Genomic DNA, 20,746 nt, shown 5'->3' with positions numbered 1-20,746 from the left:
GACCTTATCATGATAATATAACATCTAGTTGATCTAAAAAATGGTTTTTGATTGTTTGGACAGGACAAGTGACAAAAAAAAAAGAAAAAAAATGGTTTTTGATACAATGAACTATAGTATTGGATAGAAGTTTGTGGGGAATGGTCATAAATCAATGCACCAATGAAGGGGGGCACAGTTTTTAGCACTCTTGCCTCACAGCAAGATGGCCCCCCAGTTCAAGTCCCGGCTGGAGGACCTCAAAAAAAACAACAATGGGGGACTTTTCTGTGTGGAGTTTGCATGTTCTCCCCGTGTATGTTGGTTTTCACTGGGACCACAGACTTACCAAACCTCTGACATCTATTTGACTGAATAGTCAGTGGTGAAGACATTTTTCCAGAAAAGAGAGGAACATAGGGAGACACAAGAGTAGAGGGAGGAGGACACAAGTTGATTCCATCTTGTGCAGATGCTGTAATCTGAAAGATCTCAATGACTGTCATGACTGCTGACAGTGTAGATATACAGCAGAGGATGGAAGGACTCTGGTGGTGAGAAAGATAAAGAGGACAAGGCCAAAGCAGAGGACTAAGTTAGTGGAAGCTGAAAAAAGAAGAATCCTAGACAGCTTGTAGGGAGGAATAGAAACAGACTTTGAGAGATCAGAAGGTTCTTCCAGATAAATGGACTGCTAGTGCTTTCCAAGTGATCTAGGAGAGCAGCAGGAAGGTACTTGGTGTGTCGTCTGGAATGAGGAAAGAATATAAGGAGACTTTTTTGGTGGAATGAAGAAGTTCAGGAGTTTGTTAAAAAGAAAAGATTAGCTAAAAAAAAGCTGTACACTGAGAGGACAGAAGAACACAGAGATGCAGCACCTTATGGAAGTGGACCAAACAAAGGTCACAAAAGAACAGGTCAGACATAAAGGAGGGAGAGGTGGATCTGTAGAGGAGATGCAGAGAAACAGAGAAGTGCAGCAGGATAAGCCCCAGTGACATTGTTGTTTTGGTTTCAGGCTTGTCTCAGTTTTAATAGAAATAGTCTCACTTTTGCTTTTCATCCTCAGAACTGAAGAATGGATGGTTCTCTCTGGACTGGTCACTCTTCATGGACACACAGCTGGACGCTGAAGACTCCACTTTTATCTGCTGCTCCTCAGTGGAATCCATCTTCATCTATCAGATTTGAACCATGACAAACATATTTGTTTATGACTCTCAAGAGGAACAGAACCTTCAGCATCCTAACACACACACAAACACACACAAACACACACACACAGCCTTCACTGCAGTTTGTTCAAACAGCTGGAGTTCATTAGGAAGTGGTCTTATTATGGTTTGGTAGCTCCTTGTCTCTCTGTCTCCCTCTTCTGGTCACTTCTACCATTACTGTCCTCTAGACTTCCTTCTGCTGCTTCCTGTTTTGTCTCCACAGGTGAGCAAGTTTACTGGCAGAGACTTTAACACACCTGTACCACATCTTCACCCACCATGTTTTTAGGACTGTTTTTAGGCCAGCACCTAACCGCCAGTCCATCAGCCAACCTCTACTGACAGTTTTTCCACTTGTGCTAAAAGAGTTCCTCCGTCCTCAGTCATATTTTTATCTCAATTGTTTGTCATCTAGCCAGACCAAAACCCTTGGATTACCTTCATCCTTTAGAGATTACTGCTCACCACTATCACCACATCTGGATTTTTCCACCTTTGAGTTAAATAAAAGAACAGTTTTCCCTTCATGGAGCAGCTTCTGTCTCCTTTCACAACAGCAGATCAGACTAATGTGAATTTTTTTTCCTCTTGAATTTTTTTGTAAATCATTCAAAATAAGTTTCCATATTTTTTATTAATTTATTATTTTAATGTGAAAACGTTTATTTCCTGGTGTTACTTCTGTCTTTCTTCAGTCACAACCAGCTGAACGTGTTGGACCACAACTGTCCAATCAGAGCAGAGCTTTCAGACTGTGGCCCCGCCTCCACAGGGAGAGAGACAGTTAGCATCACAACTGTGCGATCATGGAGCCACATTACCGCAAAGACTGTGTGCACACTCACATTCACGCTCACATGCACACCCACACTGCCGTGCACGCTCACGGAGCAGAAATCTTCCTCCTCTGTGACAGTTCTCCCTCACAGCTGCTGTTTGGCGTCTTGGTTTGATGAATCAGCGATGAGGTCTAAGTTATAATCAGGTTGATGTCACAGCTGTGAGGAGAAGACGTTGGAGTCTTCCTGCTCGCTCTCACACATTTCCACACAGCAGAGAAACATTTCTGTCAGTCAAACTACACAGAGATGCTGAGGACACCTGCAGATTCTCACCTGTTCCACTCACTGCTGCTCCACCGTCACACGCTTTCAGGATTCATGGATTGAAGAAACTTCTGGAAGAAGAAGCAGCAGCAGCTTGTTGTTCCTCTGCAGTCGTTGGAGTCTCAGTCAGTCTGATCGCATCCTCATACCTTCAGAGACTAAAATACATCAGAGTCTCGTCTGAACCTGTCCAACCTGTTTCAGGAACTATGAATGTCAATGTTTGACTAAACTGTAACTTTGGGTTTTACTGATTTTATCAAAACTAACAAAGCATTCATTGAAAACCTGAATGACGTTGAGAAAAAGGTTGATTTATTTTGAAAAGTTTTACAAAAGCATTGGTAATCATGTCTCCAAAGTCCAGATATTTGAACTAGTGCGTCAGAATTGTCACCTTGTGGCCCAAAAGGCACTGTCCAAAGAACACAATGATGCACCCAGAGCTCAAACCCAGCCATGCATGATGCTGAAATGATATAATTGTATCTGTACTTTGTAATATTAAACATGGATGCCCTTGCAGCACAAATCACATCCGGTGTGAATGTAGCTTAATGGATGTCTCTCTTTTGACACATGTCAAATTGAATCAGGAGCAGACCAAAAAAAATGCTGTTTGAAAAAGAAAATAGATGATAGAAAATATGCTGAGTGGGCCACAGTCTCCCTGCTCTGCTCCATTCTGATGCATTTACCTGCAGACCAATAGATCCATGACCGTTTTTGTTTTCCTGGTCTGAGCTGAAATCTGGATCTAAGCTGTACAGCTGCATAGCTCTGATGTTCTTTGCTGTTTTTTTTGCTGAACTTATAATGTTAGGTTGAGGTGTGGGGAGCTGTAGGCCATTGGGAGAGTGTGTAAACAAAGGTGAATTTCTAATGAACTCCTGTTGCTCTGCAGAAACTATGTCCTAGAAAAAGACAAAGGTTTTTGAATTTGGGCCAAAAAGCAGCATCATCATAATAAAAAGACCACTGGGAACACTGTGAAAACAGATCAAAGGACGATTGAAAGGGGACTTTAAAAAGAATGGCAGCAGTTTGGAACAGGAGGACAGTTTCAGGTGTGATGTTTGAGTAAAGAATGAGAGCAGCCATGTTGTTTGTTTAGAGACTCTGATGCAGAGAAGTAGCAGAGATGAAGATGCTGAGATTCTATTTAGAAGTGATGAGGATGCCATTTTCTACTAAACAGTTCAAATATTTATATTTAAGGTAACTGTACGTGTGTGTGTGTGTGTGTGTGTGTGTGTGTGTGTGTGTACTTATCATTGTATCTTTTTGGGACCATTTTCACTGACCTTTTGAGGACCTAAAGACCAATTTTTTAACTTTTGGTCCCAATGACTAATGGTTCCTGCTCTATGGAAATGTGAAAAAAGCTAAGATGTGCAGATGTGCATGTGTATGATGGGTTCCCACATTCCTGCAACTTGATGAAAACTGGAGGGCAGTGAATATGACATACCTCTCTGATTCTTGTTAAAGCAGGTTTTGTGATGTATAGAAATGAAGTTTAAAATAATAAATAATTGTGTTTAAATAAATGATTGATTGACAAAGATTTAGGGACCAATATATTGAAATTTTTTTATTTTTTTGCTGCTGTAAATCTGCATACTTCTTTGTTATACATTAAGATCTTAAATAATTTAAAATGATTATGAACAAATCACAAACATTAAAAGCTGGGATGTTATGTTTTTTTCTATATTTCATGAAAGAAATTCAAGTTAAACTTGTAAATTGAGCATGTGCAGACTGCGTTGTCACCTGAAACATGAACTTTAACTGATGTTCTTCCTTTGTACACCATGTGGTGCTGTAAGACAACTACAGTACACTGGTTTGTTTCATCATTAAAATGTTTTTCTCTTAACAAAGCATCAACATGCAGTTTTGTAAAGAATTATTTTTATTGTTTCCTGTCGTGGCAGTATCAGACTTTTCCTTCGCTGATGGTTCCCAGACGGGAGAACAAAAAACAGATGTTACACATGTTTCTTTGAGGAAACTTCCACGTTATTGTTTCTCTGGTTAAATGACCTCAGATTTAGGAACAACAGGGCTGTTTTTGTCCTGATTCTGAAACGATGTAGCAGCTCCATAGGTTGCTGGAGGGTTTGTGGGATTTTGCTCATCCAGTCCATATGTGCTTTGTGCATTTGTAGGAAGTGTTCATCCAGGGCTCCTGTGGTGTCCTGTGAAGGATTCTCTGGGAGTATGGGGTCCGGGGAGCCTTACTGAGGCTGTATCTCTGTCACAGGTGAAAGGGATCAGGTAACTTGGGGTCTTGTTTATGAGTGAAGGAAGATCAGAGCGGGAGATTGACAGGCAGATTGGAGCTCATCCAGAGGCCATCCACAAAGCAAAGTTCTCAATTTACCACTCTTTGTACCAATACTCAGCTATGGTCATGGTTTCTGGGTCATGACCCAAAGAACGAGGTCCCAAATACAAAAACAAGCCATTCAAAATTAGCTTCCTCCATAGGGTAACTGGGGAGGTGTTCCTGACATGTCCACTGGGTGGAGACCTCAGGGACAAGTCAGAGAGACTATGTCACTCAGCTGGCCTGGGAACACCTCTAGGGTACATTCAAGGTAGCTGGAAAGGCTGAGGAGAGGGAAGTATGGGTATCTTTGATTAGACTGCAGCCCCTGTAATCCGGTGCCGGATGAGTGGAAGAAGACTCGTGGATGGATGGTTAAATGACCAACAGGTTAAAACACAACAGCATAAGTCATTTAGCCGTTCAATATGAGATGTTGCCAGCACCATCTAGATGAGACACGCTTTTTTACTAATCAAACTTATAAACCATTTATGCAACCAACTTGAATCTGCTTCTTCTGATGCGACATGTACAGATACACACTTTAATTTAGCAAGGCGTTGTATAACATTGTAGCCCCACTGTTCTCTGAGACAGAATCAGACGATTTAAGTTGATTGTTTCAGCAATTCACTTCTGTAGAGTGTTGTATATCAATGTAAAACTGCATTTCAGTGCTTTAAAATCTACTGGAATTACGTTAATTGCACAAATAATTGAAGAGTTATGGTAGCTGAAATAATATCAACTATGGCACTAAAGCTCAGATGTTAAAGAGTTAAAAAATAAAGAAAAAATAGCAACTTAACAAAAAGAGCAACTTGTGGTCAGTGTAGAAAAAAGCTTGACCTTCTAAACAGTAAAATTACAAGTCAGGAATTGGTACATTGATCTTATTTTAACCCTTGTGCTATCTTAGATGACCCCACCCTTACATTGACGTATTCTCCCTATCATGACAAAGGTGGATAAAGGTGGAAAGATTTCATGTAATCCATGGACACCAGTGAGGTTCACAAATCATAGAAGAAAAAGGTTCAGCGCACTGTCTAGTGGGTCTTGATGACCCATTTCCCAATGTTAAAATGCCTAGGAGAGCACAAGGGTTAAAACAACATTTTATGGAGAAAAATCCTAATAAAAAAGCAAGATCTCCTTTTTTTATTTATTGCAATAAGATACAAAATTACAGGCAATCATAACAATAACGAACATTAACACAAGTTGAGATTAGGCTTACCTAACAAATATAGAAAAAACACTGGATACAGATGTAGAATGGGGACAGTATCACAGTATACATTTAGGTACCAAATAAAAATCTGTCCCTAAGAGCGGACACTCTTCACCATCTTTTTTGAAAAACAGTACATTTGTAGCTGAAGTTGGGCTGACAAATACCGTCAAACAGACCTGCCTTAGCTTTTGTGTTCACTGAGCTTCAGTTGGTGGTGGTGGTGGTGAGGGGGGGGGGGGGGGGTAAACCAGTTTAGACTGATGGCTTTTCTTGCAAACAAACTCCCTCTAGGGTTGACTTCCAATTCTTTTACAACAGTAGATTTCTTTTCCCACGTCTCATCTGCTAAAAGTACATTCATCTTAAGCTTCCATTATGTGTTTTATAAATTTTCAGTACATTTCAGCTATTAATTTCTTTACTGGAGCTGGATTTTTAGACAAGTAAAAACAAATAAGTTTCATTGTTGGTAGGATCCCTTCAAACCATATTCTATTTTGGATGTTTTGTTACATCATTTATAACCCGTGGGCATCTAAACATGTCATTTGGGGGCACAGAGAACTGTTTTTGCAGTTCTGAGAAACATTTAAGAACATGAAATCATAAACAACATGAAGTAATAGGAATAAATAGGTAATTACACTAAACAGACTAAGCTAAACAGGGAATCCCTGCCCTTAGACCCTCCTTCTCAGTAAGGAAAAACTCCTAAAAAAGATACGGATACCAAAAAAAGCAGAAATCTCTGGGATGTCCACAGGTAGTAAAGTTTTAAATCAGATAGTCAACGTTCTCCCTCTTTTTTGTTAGACTTCCGTAATTCAAAACTCACCCTTGGATGTCAATTTTGCCAATTAAATCTTAATGTAATTTATTCTAGTGTTTTCAATGTGAATTGGAGAGGGACTTGTCTGTAGACAAGATGATACCTGACATCATCACCTGGAAGCAGAAATTATGCCAATCAGCCCCACCCTAACCACAATTGTTGAAAAAGAAAACTCTTATCAAATCTTAAAACGGACAAAAATTAACTGTTAGGGTCACCAGTTAACATAGAGTTTTTTTTCTAGCAAAATGAGGGGACTTCTGGTTCCAGTTGAGGATTATTGGTGGTTATAGGTTATTATTGATTTCTTAAATGAAAACCAATTCTTCTATGTCCAGGGGCCATTCCACTGCAACCATCATGCCTTCTATGCATATATTTAGAGAAACATCGCCAGGGTATTTCTCTTCATTTCTATTGACAGCAAATTCAGAAGTTTACCAGATTTTAACAGTTGTAGAAATTTTATTCAGTTTTCCGGTTCAGTTTATAATTTGTATGATTTTTATGGATAGGATTATATAAATTTACTTGTTCCCACTCCTTTTCAAGCAATAAATCAAGCTCTACTTAACTTTTGTTAATGATCACTGTATTTAATTGAGCAAATGTGATTTAAGTGACTTTTTTGTTTTGTCTTATTTTCTGTCTTGTTGATCTATGCATTTCATCATTTCTGTAATGAGTTTGATAAATATGTGTACAAATATGTGCGTCTTTGTGGATGACTTGTTGTCTTTCATTTTCATCACTAAAATATTTTGGTTAAACCTACAAACTTCAGGTTTGAAGGTTCACAAAAGCATCTTTCCACAGCGTGAAACTGAATCAAAACGATTACATTTAAAAGAATGGAGCTGATGTCAGAGTTCACACTGAAGCTCTGAAAGTCATCTCCTCCTCCTCTCACTCCATCACTCTCCTCTCCTCCTTTAGCAGCAAAATCCAGAACATCTGGAGACAAAGTGCTGCTTCATCACCTGATGGGCCATCAGAGGCAACTGTACGTAAAAGAAGATAGAACATGAAAGAAAGTTTCCTCATCTTCATCAGTGAACCAACAAAAAAAGAGCAACAATTTTGGTGAAACCATCTGGTAAGTGGCGTATACTTAGAAAGTGCTTTTTTTCCTTCTTCGAAAGCCCAAAGCACTGATCAGTCACAAACACATTCACACACTGGTGGCAGCTGAATCCTGGCACCAGCCTTTTACCAGGGGCAAGGTGGGATTCAGTGTCTAGCACAAGAACACTACAAAACTTGGGCGGGCAAGGCTAGAATCGAACCTGCAATCATCCGATCCAAGGTCGACCCCTCTACCACTGCACCACAGCCACCCCATCTGGACTAAGTCCAACCATATTCCTCTGGGAATATTCTCTTCAATCTGGAATATTCCCAGAGGCCTTAAAAACTGCAGTCATTAAACCTCTCCTGAAGAAAAGCGGTCTTGATCCCACTGTACTGAATAATTACAGACCTATCTCTAATCTGCCATTTTTAGGAAAAGTCCTTGAAAAGGTTGTTTACCAACAGCTCACTGATTTTCTCTCATTAAACAATTCATTTGATGTTTTCCAGTCAGGTTTTAGATCCCATCATAGCACAGAAACTGCTCTTATCAAGGTAACCAACGACATCCGCCTGAACACGGATGATGGCAAAGTCACTGTCTTAATCCTGCTAGACCTGAGTGCTGCCTTTGATACTGTTGATCATGGGATCCTTTTGCACAGACTCCAAGACTGGGTTGGCATCTCTGGATCTGCCCTAAGTTGGCTCAAGTCTTATCTAGAAGACAGGAAATATTTTGTTGAAATTGGGAGTTGTGTCTCAGACTACATGGCCTTGACTTGTGGTGTGCCCCAGGGATCGATCCTGGGACCCCTTCTGTTCAACCTCTACATGCTGCCACTAGGGCAGTTAATACGCAGTAATAACATATCTTATCACAACTATGCAGATGATACTCAGATCTATGTGTCACTGACAACAGGTGAATATGGGCCGGTGGATTCACTCAGCCACTGCCTCCAACAGATCAGTGCGTGGATGCAGAACAACTTTCCCCAGCTAAACTCAAACAAGACCGAAGTTATTATTTTTGGCCCACAGAAACAAAGAGAAAGTCTCAGCAGCTACCTTCATTCTCTTTCTCTTAAACCCTCAAATCAAGTCAGAAATCTAGGGGTAATCATGGACTCTGACCTGAACTTTAACAGCCATATCAAGTCAGTAACATCAGCGGCATTTTACCACCTGAAAAACATTGCCAAAATCAAAAACATAGTGTCAAAGCCAGACCTGGAGATACTTATTCATGCATTTGTCTCCAGTAGGTTAGACTACTGTAACGGCCTGCTCACCGGCCTCTCCTAACGAGCTGTAAAACAGCTTCAGTACATCCAGAATGCTGCTGCTCGAGTCCTGACCAGAACCAGGAAGTATGATCACATTAGTCCTGTGCTCAGGTCTTTGCACTGGCTCCCTGTACCTGAAAGAATAGACTTCAAAGCAGCTCTGCTTGTGTACAAGTCTCTCCATGGCCGAGCACCAAAGTACATCTCTGACATGTTAGTGCCATATGAACCATCTCGTACTCTGAGGACCTCAGGGGCCGGCTTCCTGTTGATTCCCAGAGTCAGAACTAAACAAGGGGAATCAGCGTTTCAATATTCTGCAGCTAAAATCTGGAACAGCCTCCCTGAAGTCGTAAGACAGGCGTCTTCTGTGTTCATGTTCAAATCTAGACTTAAAACATTTCTGTTTAGCCGTGTATATGACTGAAAGGTCCTATCTGCACTTTTCTTTCCTTTCTTTATTTTTAAATCAATTTTCAATTTTTTTTTTTTCTCTTTTAAAGTAAATTTTACGTTGATTATTTTTATGATGTATTGTGATTTTGATGCAATTTTCGGTTTTGTGAAGCACCTTGAATTACTTTGTGTACGAATTGTGCTATACAAATAAACTTGCCTTGCCTTGCCTTGCCTTGGCTTGCCATCTACTGACCTGAAAGTAAGCAGTTTGCTGTCTGGATTATGTACCAGATCCAGGAGCTGCTGAACATCTGATTGCTGCAGATTATTTTCCCTCAGGTCCAGTTCTGTCAGATGGGATGGGTTGGATTTCAGGGCAGAGGTCAGAACCTCACAGCTGATCTTTGACAAACCACAGTCCTTCAACCTGAGTAATAAAGAAAACAATTTAATGGGTAACAATAAATGTTTTTACTTTCAAGTGCAACATGTTTCTGTGAGGATTCTGAACTTTGGTTTGGTTTTTGTGGGTTATGTTATGATTTTTGTCATGTTCTGTTTTGAATTGTCTCCCAGTCAAACCAGTTTCAGGTTTGTCATGATTCACAGCTGTCTTCATTTCAGTTAATTAGCCTGATTCTATTTAAGTGTCTGGATTTTCAGGTCTTCCTTGTCAGATGATCTCCTCTGTCCTTTTCTCTTTTTGTTGCTCCATGAGTTTTGTCTTTTTCATTTTTTTTATTAGATGTCTAAGTTTCCCTCACCAAGCCTGGTCTTCTGCATTTTTGGGTCCTACACCACCAGTCCAGTGGGACAGTTTCTATACATTTTAAGAAACTGAGAAATATCAAAAATGAAAACATTGGCTTCTAAACTCTCTAGTTAAGGTTTGCTTAGGACAACTATAAAAAAATACCCTAAAAAAACATAAATTTTTCCAGGGTGTTTAAGTCTAAGGCTCCATAAACACTTACTTTCACAAATATTGGACTGTAAACTCTGAATCCATGTTTATCAAACGTCAATGATAAAAAAAAAACCTTTAGGTTATTTAAAAACAAACAAATTTCTCTAACAACATAATCCATAGCTCTGACCTCAGTATTTCCAGTTGGCAGTTTGGACTCTTTATTCCTTCACACAGTAACGTCACAGCTATATCAGGCAGATCGCTCCCACTCAGATCCAGTTCTGTCAGGTGGGACGGGTTGGACTTCAGAGCCGAGGCCACAACATTCCAATAAAGCTCAGGAGATCCAGGATAATATGGGCTTTGATGAACAAACATAAGAACAAACTGGTTAGCTTTTGCTGATTTCTGGTAAATAAAAAATGATCAGACATATGATGTACAATGCTCAAAAAAATAAATAGAACACCTAAACAAGTCACTGTTCCTCAAAGTCAATCACACTTCTGTGTAATCAAACTGTCCAATAAGGAAGCAACAGTGAGTATGAATTTTACATGTTTTTGAGAAAGTGGAATACAGAACATGAGGAAATAATAGGCGATCAGAAAGACACTTCCAGTAAAGGAGTCGCTCTGCAAGTGGTGACCAAGACATTTGCTGGAGAACACCAAAATTGGCAAATTTGTCACTGGCGTCTTGTGCTCTTCACAGATGAAAGCAGATTCACACTGTGCACATGTGACAGATGTGACAGAGTCTGGAGACTTGTTTTGCTCCCTGCAACAACATCCAACATCACCTGTTTGGTTGTGGGTCAGTAATGGTTTCAGGAAGGTACTGGATTTTATTTTTACAATCTTCTGTATGACCTGACAATGGATTTGAAGCCTCCCAATTTCAGGGCAGACACTAGACAACTGAGCTGGACTTTCTACCCCTGGTCCATTTTGGCCAGTCCATTATAGCAGCCAACAGTATTTACTGTTCATTATGTTTAACTGATTAGTCCTTTACAATGAGCAGAGCGTTACAGTATTTCAAATGTATGGAAAGGTTTTTTAAGTTCAGGTTTATACATATTTTTAGTTTTGCCAGTGTTTTAATCGTAATATGCTAATGTTGTAGATTTAATGACTGATAGAATTTATGTCCAAAACTACTTCTAAGTAAACTAACTATCTTTCATAGACAGACTAAAATTAGCTGTTAACAACTTTACTCCGGGCCAAAGATGATCACGGTATGTTAGTCTTGTTCCTGTTTAGACACGGATAGTTGTCTTGCATTCACTCAGAGCTTTGATGGATACATTGACAGAGTAAATCCACTGGTCCAAATTTAACCACTGTGAGTGAATATGTCTCTTACCAACATTTGTGAGAATTTTGTATAACTGCTCTCTCGTTAAACCTGGAAAAGAAAAGAAAAAAATTAACTATTGGTAGCATGTCAATGAAGGAAATAAATAATTTCGAACTGAAAAACTGTGACTGCACTTCCTTGTACTTGAATAAACAACTTTAACTTAATTGGAGAGTGTAAGATGTAAGAATGTAAGAATTTAAGATGAATATTTTATGATTTTAGAAAGAATCAAGTCTCACCGAAACTTTCTGCAGTTCCTCACTGCTGGCAATAGTCTCAAACAACCTGAAGGATTTGTGGTCAACTTGTTCAGGTCCAACTGATCCAGCACCTCCTCTGACATTTGCAGCATGTAGGCCAGAGCAGAGCAAGTAATGTCTGAGAGGTTCTTGACTGATTTGGTTTCTGACTTCAGGAACTCTTGGGTCTCCTGATAAACTGAGATATCCTTCATCTCCAACAGACAGTGGAAGATGTTGATGCTTCTGTCAGGAGAATATCTGCATGTTACCATTCCTTTGAGGTAGTCAATGACTGTCTGCGTAGCTTCTGGATTCATCTCTGTCTGACTCAAAAGGCTTCCCAAGACTTTCTGGTTGGACTTCACTGTGAGTCCATGAATGAAACGAACAAACAGATCTAGGTGACCAGTTTGACTCTGCAGTGATTTCCTCATGATTTTGCTCAGAAAATCTTTTAAAGATGAGTTTTCTGATTTATCCAACAAGAAGTTCTCCACCACCTCTGTCTTCTTGTTGTTGTAACAGTGGATCATGTAAACTGCAGCCAGAAACTCCTGAACACTCAGATGGACAAAGCTGTAGACTGGTTTCTGGAAGATCTCACAATCTCTTCTGAAGATCTCAGTACAAACTCCTGAGTACAAAGAAGCCTCTGTGACATCCAGACCACACTGCTCCAGGTCTTCTTGGTAGAACATGATGTTTCCTTTCTCCAGATGTTCAAATGCCAGCCTCCCCAGCTTCAGAAGAACTTCCATGTCAACCTCTGTCAGTTCCTGTGGATTCTCCTCATGTTCCTGCTGGTATTTGTTCTTCTTCCTCTTTGTCTGGACCATCAGGAAGTGAGAGTACATGTCAGTCATGGTGGTGGGAAGCTCTTTTCTTTTCTCTGTGGTCAGCATGTTCTCTAGAACCACAGCAGTGATCCAGCAGAAAACTGGAACTCCACACATGATGAAGAGACTCTTGGAGGCCTTGATGTGGGAGATGATTCTGCTGGACAGATCTTCATCACTGAATCTCCTCCTGAAGTACTCCTCCTTCTGAGAGTCAGTGAAGCCTCGTACTTCTGTTACCCTGGAGACACATGAAGGAGGGATCTGATTGGCTGCTGCAGGTCTGGAAGTGATCCAGACCAGAGCTGAGGGAAGCAGACGTCCCTGGATGAGGTTTGTCAGAAGAACATTGATTGATGACTTCTGAGTGACATCAGACACCACCTGACTGTTGTTGAAGTCCAGAGAAAGTCTGCTTTCATCCAGACCATCAAAGATGAAGAGAAGTTTACAGACAGACAGCTGCTCTGCTGGGATCTTCTGGAAGGTTGGATGGAAACGTTGGATGAGAGTGAGAAGACTGTGCTGCTCATCTCTGATCAAGTTCATCTCCCTGAATGACAGAGGAACCACTGCACTGATGTCTTGGTTCTCCAAGCCCTCGGCCCAGTCCAGAATGAACTTTTGCACTGAGAAGGTTTTTCCAATTCCTGCGACGCCAATGGTCAGAACCAATTTGATGGATCCATGTTGGTAGGTTAGTACTTTGAAGATGTCCTGGCACCTGATTGGAAAATCAGGAATGGAATTGATCTTGGAGGTTGTCTCCAGCTGCTTCACTTCATGGTGGATATGAACTTCTTCTCTCAGTCCCTCTGTGATGTAGAGTTCAATGTAGATTCTGTTGAGGGAAGTTCCTCTTCCCGTGTCATTGGTTCCTTCAGTCACATGTTCACATCTTCTTCTCACACTAACCTGATGTTCATCTAAATTCTCCTGCAGTTCAACATCTCCTGAAAGCACAAAGAAAGTCATTATCAGGTCTTCAAATCAACACCAGCAGAAATCCAGTTCACTGAAAAGAATCTATCATGAGACAGATATTCAGTTTTACCTTGAAGAGTTCTGCTTTGGCTGATGGTCTGGAGTCCAGCTCTACTTCTGGAGTGTTTGATGAAGAGCGATTTCAATTAATTTTATTTAAATAATTCACTTTTAATTTAGAATTTCATGCCATTGTTATTTCAAATGTTGTCTCATTTTAGGTTAGGAAAATTTAAACTGTTATCTCAGTTGTAATAGAAAGTGTCTCACTTTTGCTGTTCATCTTCAGAACTGAAGAATGGATTGTTCTCTCTGGACTGGTCACTCCTCATGGACACACAGCTGGAAGCTGAAGACTGTACTCTCTGGTTGAGCTGTTGACCTCTGCAAACCAGGAAATAACAATTAGAGAATGGAGGTTAAATATTTGATTTTAAATAATTAATAATACATTATTAAAAATACAGCATTAAAAAACTTAAATTGAACCACTCTTTTGAATGATCCATTTCTTTTCCAAGATTCAAACAATTGATTTTCACCAATAGGTCACACGTTTGTTGTTTTAATTGTCTCATCTCAGGTCAGTGAAATAATAAGATGTCTCACTTTTGCCGTTTATCTTCAGAACTGAAGAATGGATTGTTTTCTCTGGACTGGTCACTCCTCATGGACACACAGCTGGATGTTGAAGACTGGACTCTCTGGTTGAGCTGCTGATCTCTGCAAACCAGGAAATAACAATTAGAGAAAAGTGGAGGTTAAATGTTTGATATTAAATTAAAAAGAATACATTATTCAAAATACAGCATTAAAAAACTTAAATTTGAACATTTTTGAATGATCCAATATTTTTCTAAGATTCAAACAATTGATTTTCACTAATAGTTCACATCTGGGAATCTGTTTGTTGCTTTAATTGTGTCATCTCAGGTCAGTGAAATAAAAAATGTCTCACTTTTGTTGTTCATCTTCAGAACTGAAGAATGGATTGTTTTCTCTGGACTGGTCACTCCTCATGGACACACAGCTGGACGTTGAAGACTGGACTCTCTGTTTGAGCTGTTGACCTCTGCAAACACAGAATATTAAATAAAACACATAAAAGTGCTTTCAAACGGTTATTAAAGTTAAAGCTAAACTTTAAAATCCCATAGAACAGACTGAATAATACAATCTGCTTATATCATGACTTCATCATGATAACTTAACATGAGGTTGATCCAAAAAATGTTATGACTATTAACTTTAGTAAAGTATTAACTACACTGACATTATGGCATCAGGGGGATAGTATATAACTGGATTAAAAGCTATTTAACCAACAGAAAGCAGTTTGTGATAATTGGTGGTGCTTGTTCCCAATGTTTGGATGTTGTTTGTGGTGTCCCACAGGGGTCAATACTGGGACAAAGGTTATTTTATTTTCATGTAAATGATTTATTCAAGGTATTGTAGGAAAATATGTTCGTCTTGCAGTTTTCCTAAACGTGTTCAAGCATCGAGGAAAAATGACCAGGATTCAGAAGAGTAAAGATTAACAAAGTTTTATTCCCTGACAGAGCAAAAAAATTCGTATATATAGGATTTGAGATGCACATAAATGTGGGGAAATTTGAAAAAAATCATGAAAATAAATGCTTTGTTTTGTTTTACTGATGACAACCTAAACTGGAAAGCACATGTTAGATCTGCAAACTGAAATTGTCATCAGCATCATAAGAATCACAGTTTTAAATAAAGCTAAACTGGTTCTGGACCACTACACCTTCTATTGTGCATTAATTTGACCATATTTTTTGTATTGGGTACAAGTTTGGGAGAAGATTTATAAATCACCCCTAAATATGAAATTTTCATATACTTCTTTAATCACGTAAACAACTTATTTATACAGTCAAGAGAACTCAAACTTTATGATTTGGTAGAATACTATACAGCTCAAAAAATATTCAAATGTTTTACCAAAATATATACAAAACACATTCATTAAAAGAGTACAAATATGATATCAAGTAAAAATATAAATTTATTATGCATGAAACACGCACAAACAAAAAACGATTTTGAATATACATATGTGGAACAAACAAAACCAGTTTAAAATATGTCCAAACATGAATGAGTTTAAGAGAAAATATAGAACTATGATTATCGATAGATGTGTACAATACAGACCATAAATCAAAAAAAGTTAAAGCACCATTTGTTCTTCACATTTGACCCATCCCCTGGGGGAGCAGTGAGCTGCAGACACAGCCCTTAATGCTGAGTGTCAAGCAGGAACACACTGGGTCCCATTTTTAGACTTTGGCATGCATCAGCCTGGATTTGAGCTCCCAACCTTCCAGTCACAGAGCGGCCACTGAGCTGGTGATATACTGTGATACATCTGTAAATATTTATGAAGATAAATTGGGATTCTGTGGTGGTGCACTTGTATGTGTTGGGGGGAAATATTTAAACAGAACCAAGCGAGTGTTTGTACATGACAAATGAGTGTCGGATGTTTCCATGTGTGTTTGTTTCTAGATGTATAGTTATATATGTATCGGTGTCTGAACATGAAGTTATTAGAGAGGGAACATGGCTATAATAAGAAGTGGGTGCACTGGTTATGGCAATAGGTTTAGTGCATGGAGGTGAGAACTTTCTAAGGCTTTACTTCTTCTCACTCCTTTTCAGACATTTGTTGTTCTATGAATATTTTATTTTGTCCTATATTTTCTATAATGCATGTGTTTGAAATAAAATATTAACACATCATATCAGTACAGGAATATAGTTGGAGTTTTGCACAAGAAGTTTAGACCAAATTAAAAATACATGCTGACAAATGAGATAATATACCAATTTATACACCTTATACACCTCAGATTTCCAGCACAACTCAGAGTCATGTCACCTACAGAAATTCTCTGATGACTCTGTGGTTGTGGGGTGTATAAGCGGTGGACGGGAGGAGGAGTACAGGAGGCTGGTGGACGGATTTGTGGAGTGGGCTGGAGAGAATCACCTGCTGCTCAATGTGGACAAGACCAGGGAGATGGTGATCGACTACCGGAAGAAAAGGACTGTCTGACAACCCCTCTGCATCCTGGGTAAGGATGTGGAAGCGGTGGAGGAGTATAAATATCTGGGTGTGACTATCGACAGCAGACTGAGCTAGAGGAACCACAGCACTGCTGTGTACAAGAAGGCCTGCAGCAGACTCTACTTCCTAAAGAAGCTGAGGTCTTTCAATGTGTGCAGCAAGATGCTGGGGATCTTCTACCAGTCTGTGGTAGCCAGCACATTGTTCTCATCTGTGGTCTGCTGGGGAAGCAGCATTGCAGTCAGTGACACCAACAGACTGAAGAAGCTGATCAGGAAGGCGGGTTCTGTCATTGGCTGCAAACAGGAAACTTTTGAAGCAGTGATGGAGAGGAGGTCACTGAACAGACTCCTTTCAATCATGGACAACCCAGAGCATCCTCTCCACCCTGTTCTGGACAAACAGCGGAGCTCCTTCTCTGGAGGCTCAGACAGCTCCGCTCCAAAACTGCCCAGTACCAGAAATCATTTATACCAAATGCAATAACCCTGTACAACAACTCACTATGTAAAAGATAACCTTTGCACATTTTTATTAACTATTTATTTAGTTGTTTTCTATTTTGCACATTTCTTTTGCACATCTTTTTACCTGCACTGTTCTGTAAATATCTTTTTAAATTATAATACCTTGATGTCTGTATTTATGCTTCATTTTCTTGTTCTTGCTTTTTACTTAATTCTAAGTCTTTTTTTTTCCTCTGCTGTCAGTTGCTATGGTGACAAACAAATTTCCCACGTGTGGGATCAATAAAGTATCTCTGATTATGATTCTGATTTGCAGCTAAAAATACAATTTCAACTGCTTGCCTTTCAAAATGCAAAACTATGATGTCATAGCGCTGTCTGAATGTAAGTCAGTTACGTTTAGGTCAGCTACAAAACCAAAGTTAGTTCAAAAAGCGTCTCTACATTTTTTTCCAACAGAAGCTTATCTTCTTACACACAAGGTGGATATTTGTATAAACCCTTTTTGTAATTTAGGCTAAACCTTATTTATATTGATTATAAATAATCTGATTTTTTTCCTTTACTTCTGTTCTGTTTGATTCAAACAGTTTTGGGGTATGACTGGTGCCCCCACCCTCATACCCGCTGATGTGTCAAGTCTCCTCTGAGAGATCCAGACAGTAGGTGGGAGATTATGAAATATAAAAACCGAAGAATTAAGTTGAGTAATAGGTCAGCAGTTGAGGCTAGGAACCCCTAAACTGGAGGAGTGGCTACAGCAGATCCTTGGAAAAACTTTGGAAATCTCCATCTTGTGCAGATGTTGTAATCTGAAAGAGATCAGTGACTGTGTAGATAGACAGCAGAGGATGGTGGTGTGAGAATGATTCTGGTGGTGAGGAAGATGAGGAGGACATGGTCAAAGCAGAGGACTAAGTTAGTGGAAGCTGAAAGAAAAAGAGTCCTAGACAGCTTTTAGGGAGGAATAGAAACAGACTTTGTGAGATCAGAAGGTTCTTCTAGATAAAGGGACAGCTAGTGCTTTCCAAGTGATCAAGGAGACCAGGAGGAAGGTACTTGGTGTGTCGCCTGGAATGAGGAAAGAACATCAGGATACTTTTTGGTGGAATGAAGAAGGTTAGCTAAGGAAAAGGCTGTACACTGAGAGGACACAAGAACACAGAGATGCAGCACAAGATGAAAGTGAACCAAACAAAGGTCACACAAGGACAGGTTAGACATAAAGGAGGGAGAGGTGGATCTGTAGAGGTGATTCAGAGAAACAGAGATCTAACCAACTAATATTTAGATTTTGGTGCCACTGTTGTTTTGGTTTCAGGCTTATATAGAAAGTGTCTCACTTTTGTTGTTCATCTTCAGAACTGAAGAATGGATTGTTTTCTCTGGACTGGTCACTCCTCATGGACACACAGCTGGAAGCTGAAGACTGGACTCTCTGGTTGAGCTGCTGACCTCTGCAAACCAGGAAATAACAATTAGAGAATGGAGGTTAAATATTTGATTTTAAATAATTAATAATACATTATTAAAAATACAGCATTAAAAAACTTAAATTGAACCACTCTTTTGAATGATCCATTTCTTTTCCAAGATTCAAACAATTGATTTTCACCAATAGGTCACACGTTTGTTGTTTTAATTGTCTCATCTCAGGTCAGTGAAATAATAAGATGTCTCACTTTTGTTGTTGTTCTTCAGAACTGAAGAATGGATTGTTTTCTCTGGACTGGTCACTCCTCATGGACACACAGCTGGACGTTGAAGACTGGACTGGTATCTGCTGCTCCTCAGTTGAAGCCATCTTCATCTATTGGATTTGAACCATGACAAACATATTTGTTCATGACTCTCAAGAGGAACAGGATCTTCAGCATCCTAACACACACAAAAACACACACGACCTTCACTGCTTATTGCCCCACAGTCAAGTTAAGTTCATTTGTTAAATTTTCGTTGTTGAATAAACAATTTCATTTTATTTCACACATAACAAAACATAACAAAAGTAACTTAATGACTTGTGCACACATTTAGTTCATTTTATATTGTTTTGAGTAATTCTATTCTTTTGAGTTCTGTCTGAGGCATGATGCTGGGGCAGAGGCTGGAGCTGGGAAACCTCCTGATGACGTGGAAAGGGGGGAGCAAAGACAACTTCCTGAACACTTCCACCCGGAGAAGATGGAGGGGGAAGACAAAGTTTATTCTTTGGACTATTGTTTGTATTTTTTGTATATATTTTAAAATTGTTTTGAAGCATAAGTTCAGTTTCTTGGTAAAAGCATTAAATTACGAGTAATTTACTACTTTAGTTAATATTTTTAATGTTTTGAATTTGTGATTCCCTACTGATTGTGTCATTAGTCTGATCAGCTAGTGCAAAATCTCCCTAATGTTTCCTGTTGGGGGGGGTCAGTTTTGGTTCAGTTGGTTTGTGCTTTTGTCACTGATTCTCTCAGTTACATTTTGTTAAGTTGACCCCATTTTAATTTAGGCCCATGTCATTTTTGTGCTGGGTAAAATAAAAACCCCTGATTTGAAGATATTTTTGTCCTGTGGCTCAATCTCTGCCGAGCGGACCCTGACACAGTCCATGGTCCCCCGCCTCCACAGTGAGGGAAACAGTTAGCATCACAGACTGCATTCTCACGCACGCTCACATGCACACCCACACTGCTGTGCGCGCTCACATGCACACCTACACTGCCGTGCACGCTCACGGAGCAGAAATCTTCCTCCTCCGTGACAGTTCTCCCTCACAGCTGCTGTTTGGCGTCTTGGTGTGATGAATCAGCGATGAGGTCTAATTTGTAATCAGGTTGATGTCACAGCTGTGAGGAGAAGACGTTGGAGTCTTCCTGCTCGCTCTCACACATTTACACACAGCAGAGAAACATTTCTGTCAGTCAAACTACACAGAGATGCTGAGGACATCTGCAGATTCTCACCTGTTCCACTCACTGCTGCTCCACCGTCACACGCTTTCAGGATTCATGGATTGAAGAAACTTCTGGAAGAAGAAGCAGCAGCAGCTTGTTGTTCCTCTGCAGTCGTTGGAGTCTCAGTCAGTCTGATCGCATCCTCATACCTTCAGAGACTAAAATACATCAGAGTCTCGTCTGAACCTGTCCAACCTGTTCCAGGAACTATGAATGTCAATGTTTGACTAAACTGTAACTTTGGGTTGTACTGATTTTATCAAAACTAACAAAGCATCCATTGAAAACCTGAATGACGTTGAGAAAAAGGTTGATTTTTTTTGAAAAGTTTTACAAAAGTATTGGTAATCATGTCTCCAAAGTTCAGATATTTGAACTAGTGCGTCAGAATTGTCACCGTTTGGCCCAAAAGGCACTGTCCAAAGAACACAATGC

General features: G+C 39.6%; 2 protein-coding genes across 3 annotated transcripts in view; both read right to left on the bottom strand.

Annotated features, from left to right (window-relative positions):
- Positions 1-2,435, bottom strand: part of LOC101160055 (protein NLRC3-like) — a 37,398-nt gene extending 34,963 nt beyond the window's left edge. For both annotated transcript variants that reach the window (XM_078935808.1, XM_078935810.1), the window contains exons 1-2: positions 2,312-2,435; positions 1,030-1,157 (exon numbers count right to left, since the gene is read on the bottom strand). In XM_078935808.1, coding sequence (XP_078791934.1) covers positions 1,030-1,157 — 128 coding nt within the window. In that variant the 5' untranslated portion in view covers positions 2,312-2,435. The remainder of the gene's footprint in view (positions 1-1,029; positions 1,158-2,311) is intronic.
- A 3,350-nt stretch (positions 2,436-5,785) lies between these two features.
- Positions 5,786-20,443, bottom strand: LOC101159334 (protein NLRC3-like). The gene is made up of 12 exons (XM_023966080.2): positions 20,321-20,443; positions 19,052-19,179; positions 18,713-18,826; positions 14,767-14,880; positions 14,418-14,531; positions 14,079-14,192; positions 13,879-13,925; positions 11,986-13,777; positions 11,750-11,791; positions 10,566-10,739; positions 9,722-9,895; positions 5,786-7,710 (listed from the first exon to the last, which is right to left on the bottom strand). Exons 2-12 carry the CDS (start codon positions 19,177-19,179, stop codon positions 7,701-7,703), a joined length of 2,823 nt encoding a protein of 940 aa, XP_023821848.1. The 5' UTR covers positions 20,321-20,443; the 3' UTR covers positions 5,786-7,700.
- Between the last annotated feature and the right edge of the window lie 303 nt (positions 20,444-20,746).

Source organism: Oryzias latipes, chromosome 18 (assembly GCF_053564925.1).
Source record: "Oryzias latipes strain Hd-rR chromosome 18, Olatipes_Hd-rR_3.1".
NCBI classification, from domain to species: domain Eukaryota; kingdom Metazoa; phylum Chordata; class Actinopteri; order Beloniformes; family Adrianichthyidae; genus Oryzias; species Oryzias latipes.
Note: the sequence above shows the minus strand (reverse complement) of the source record. Positions and strands in the feature narration are given on the sequence as shown.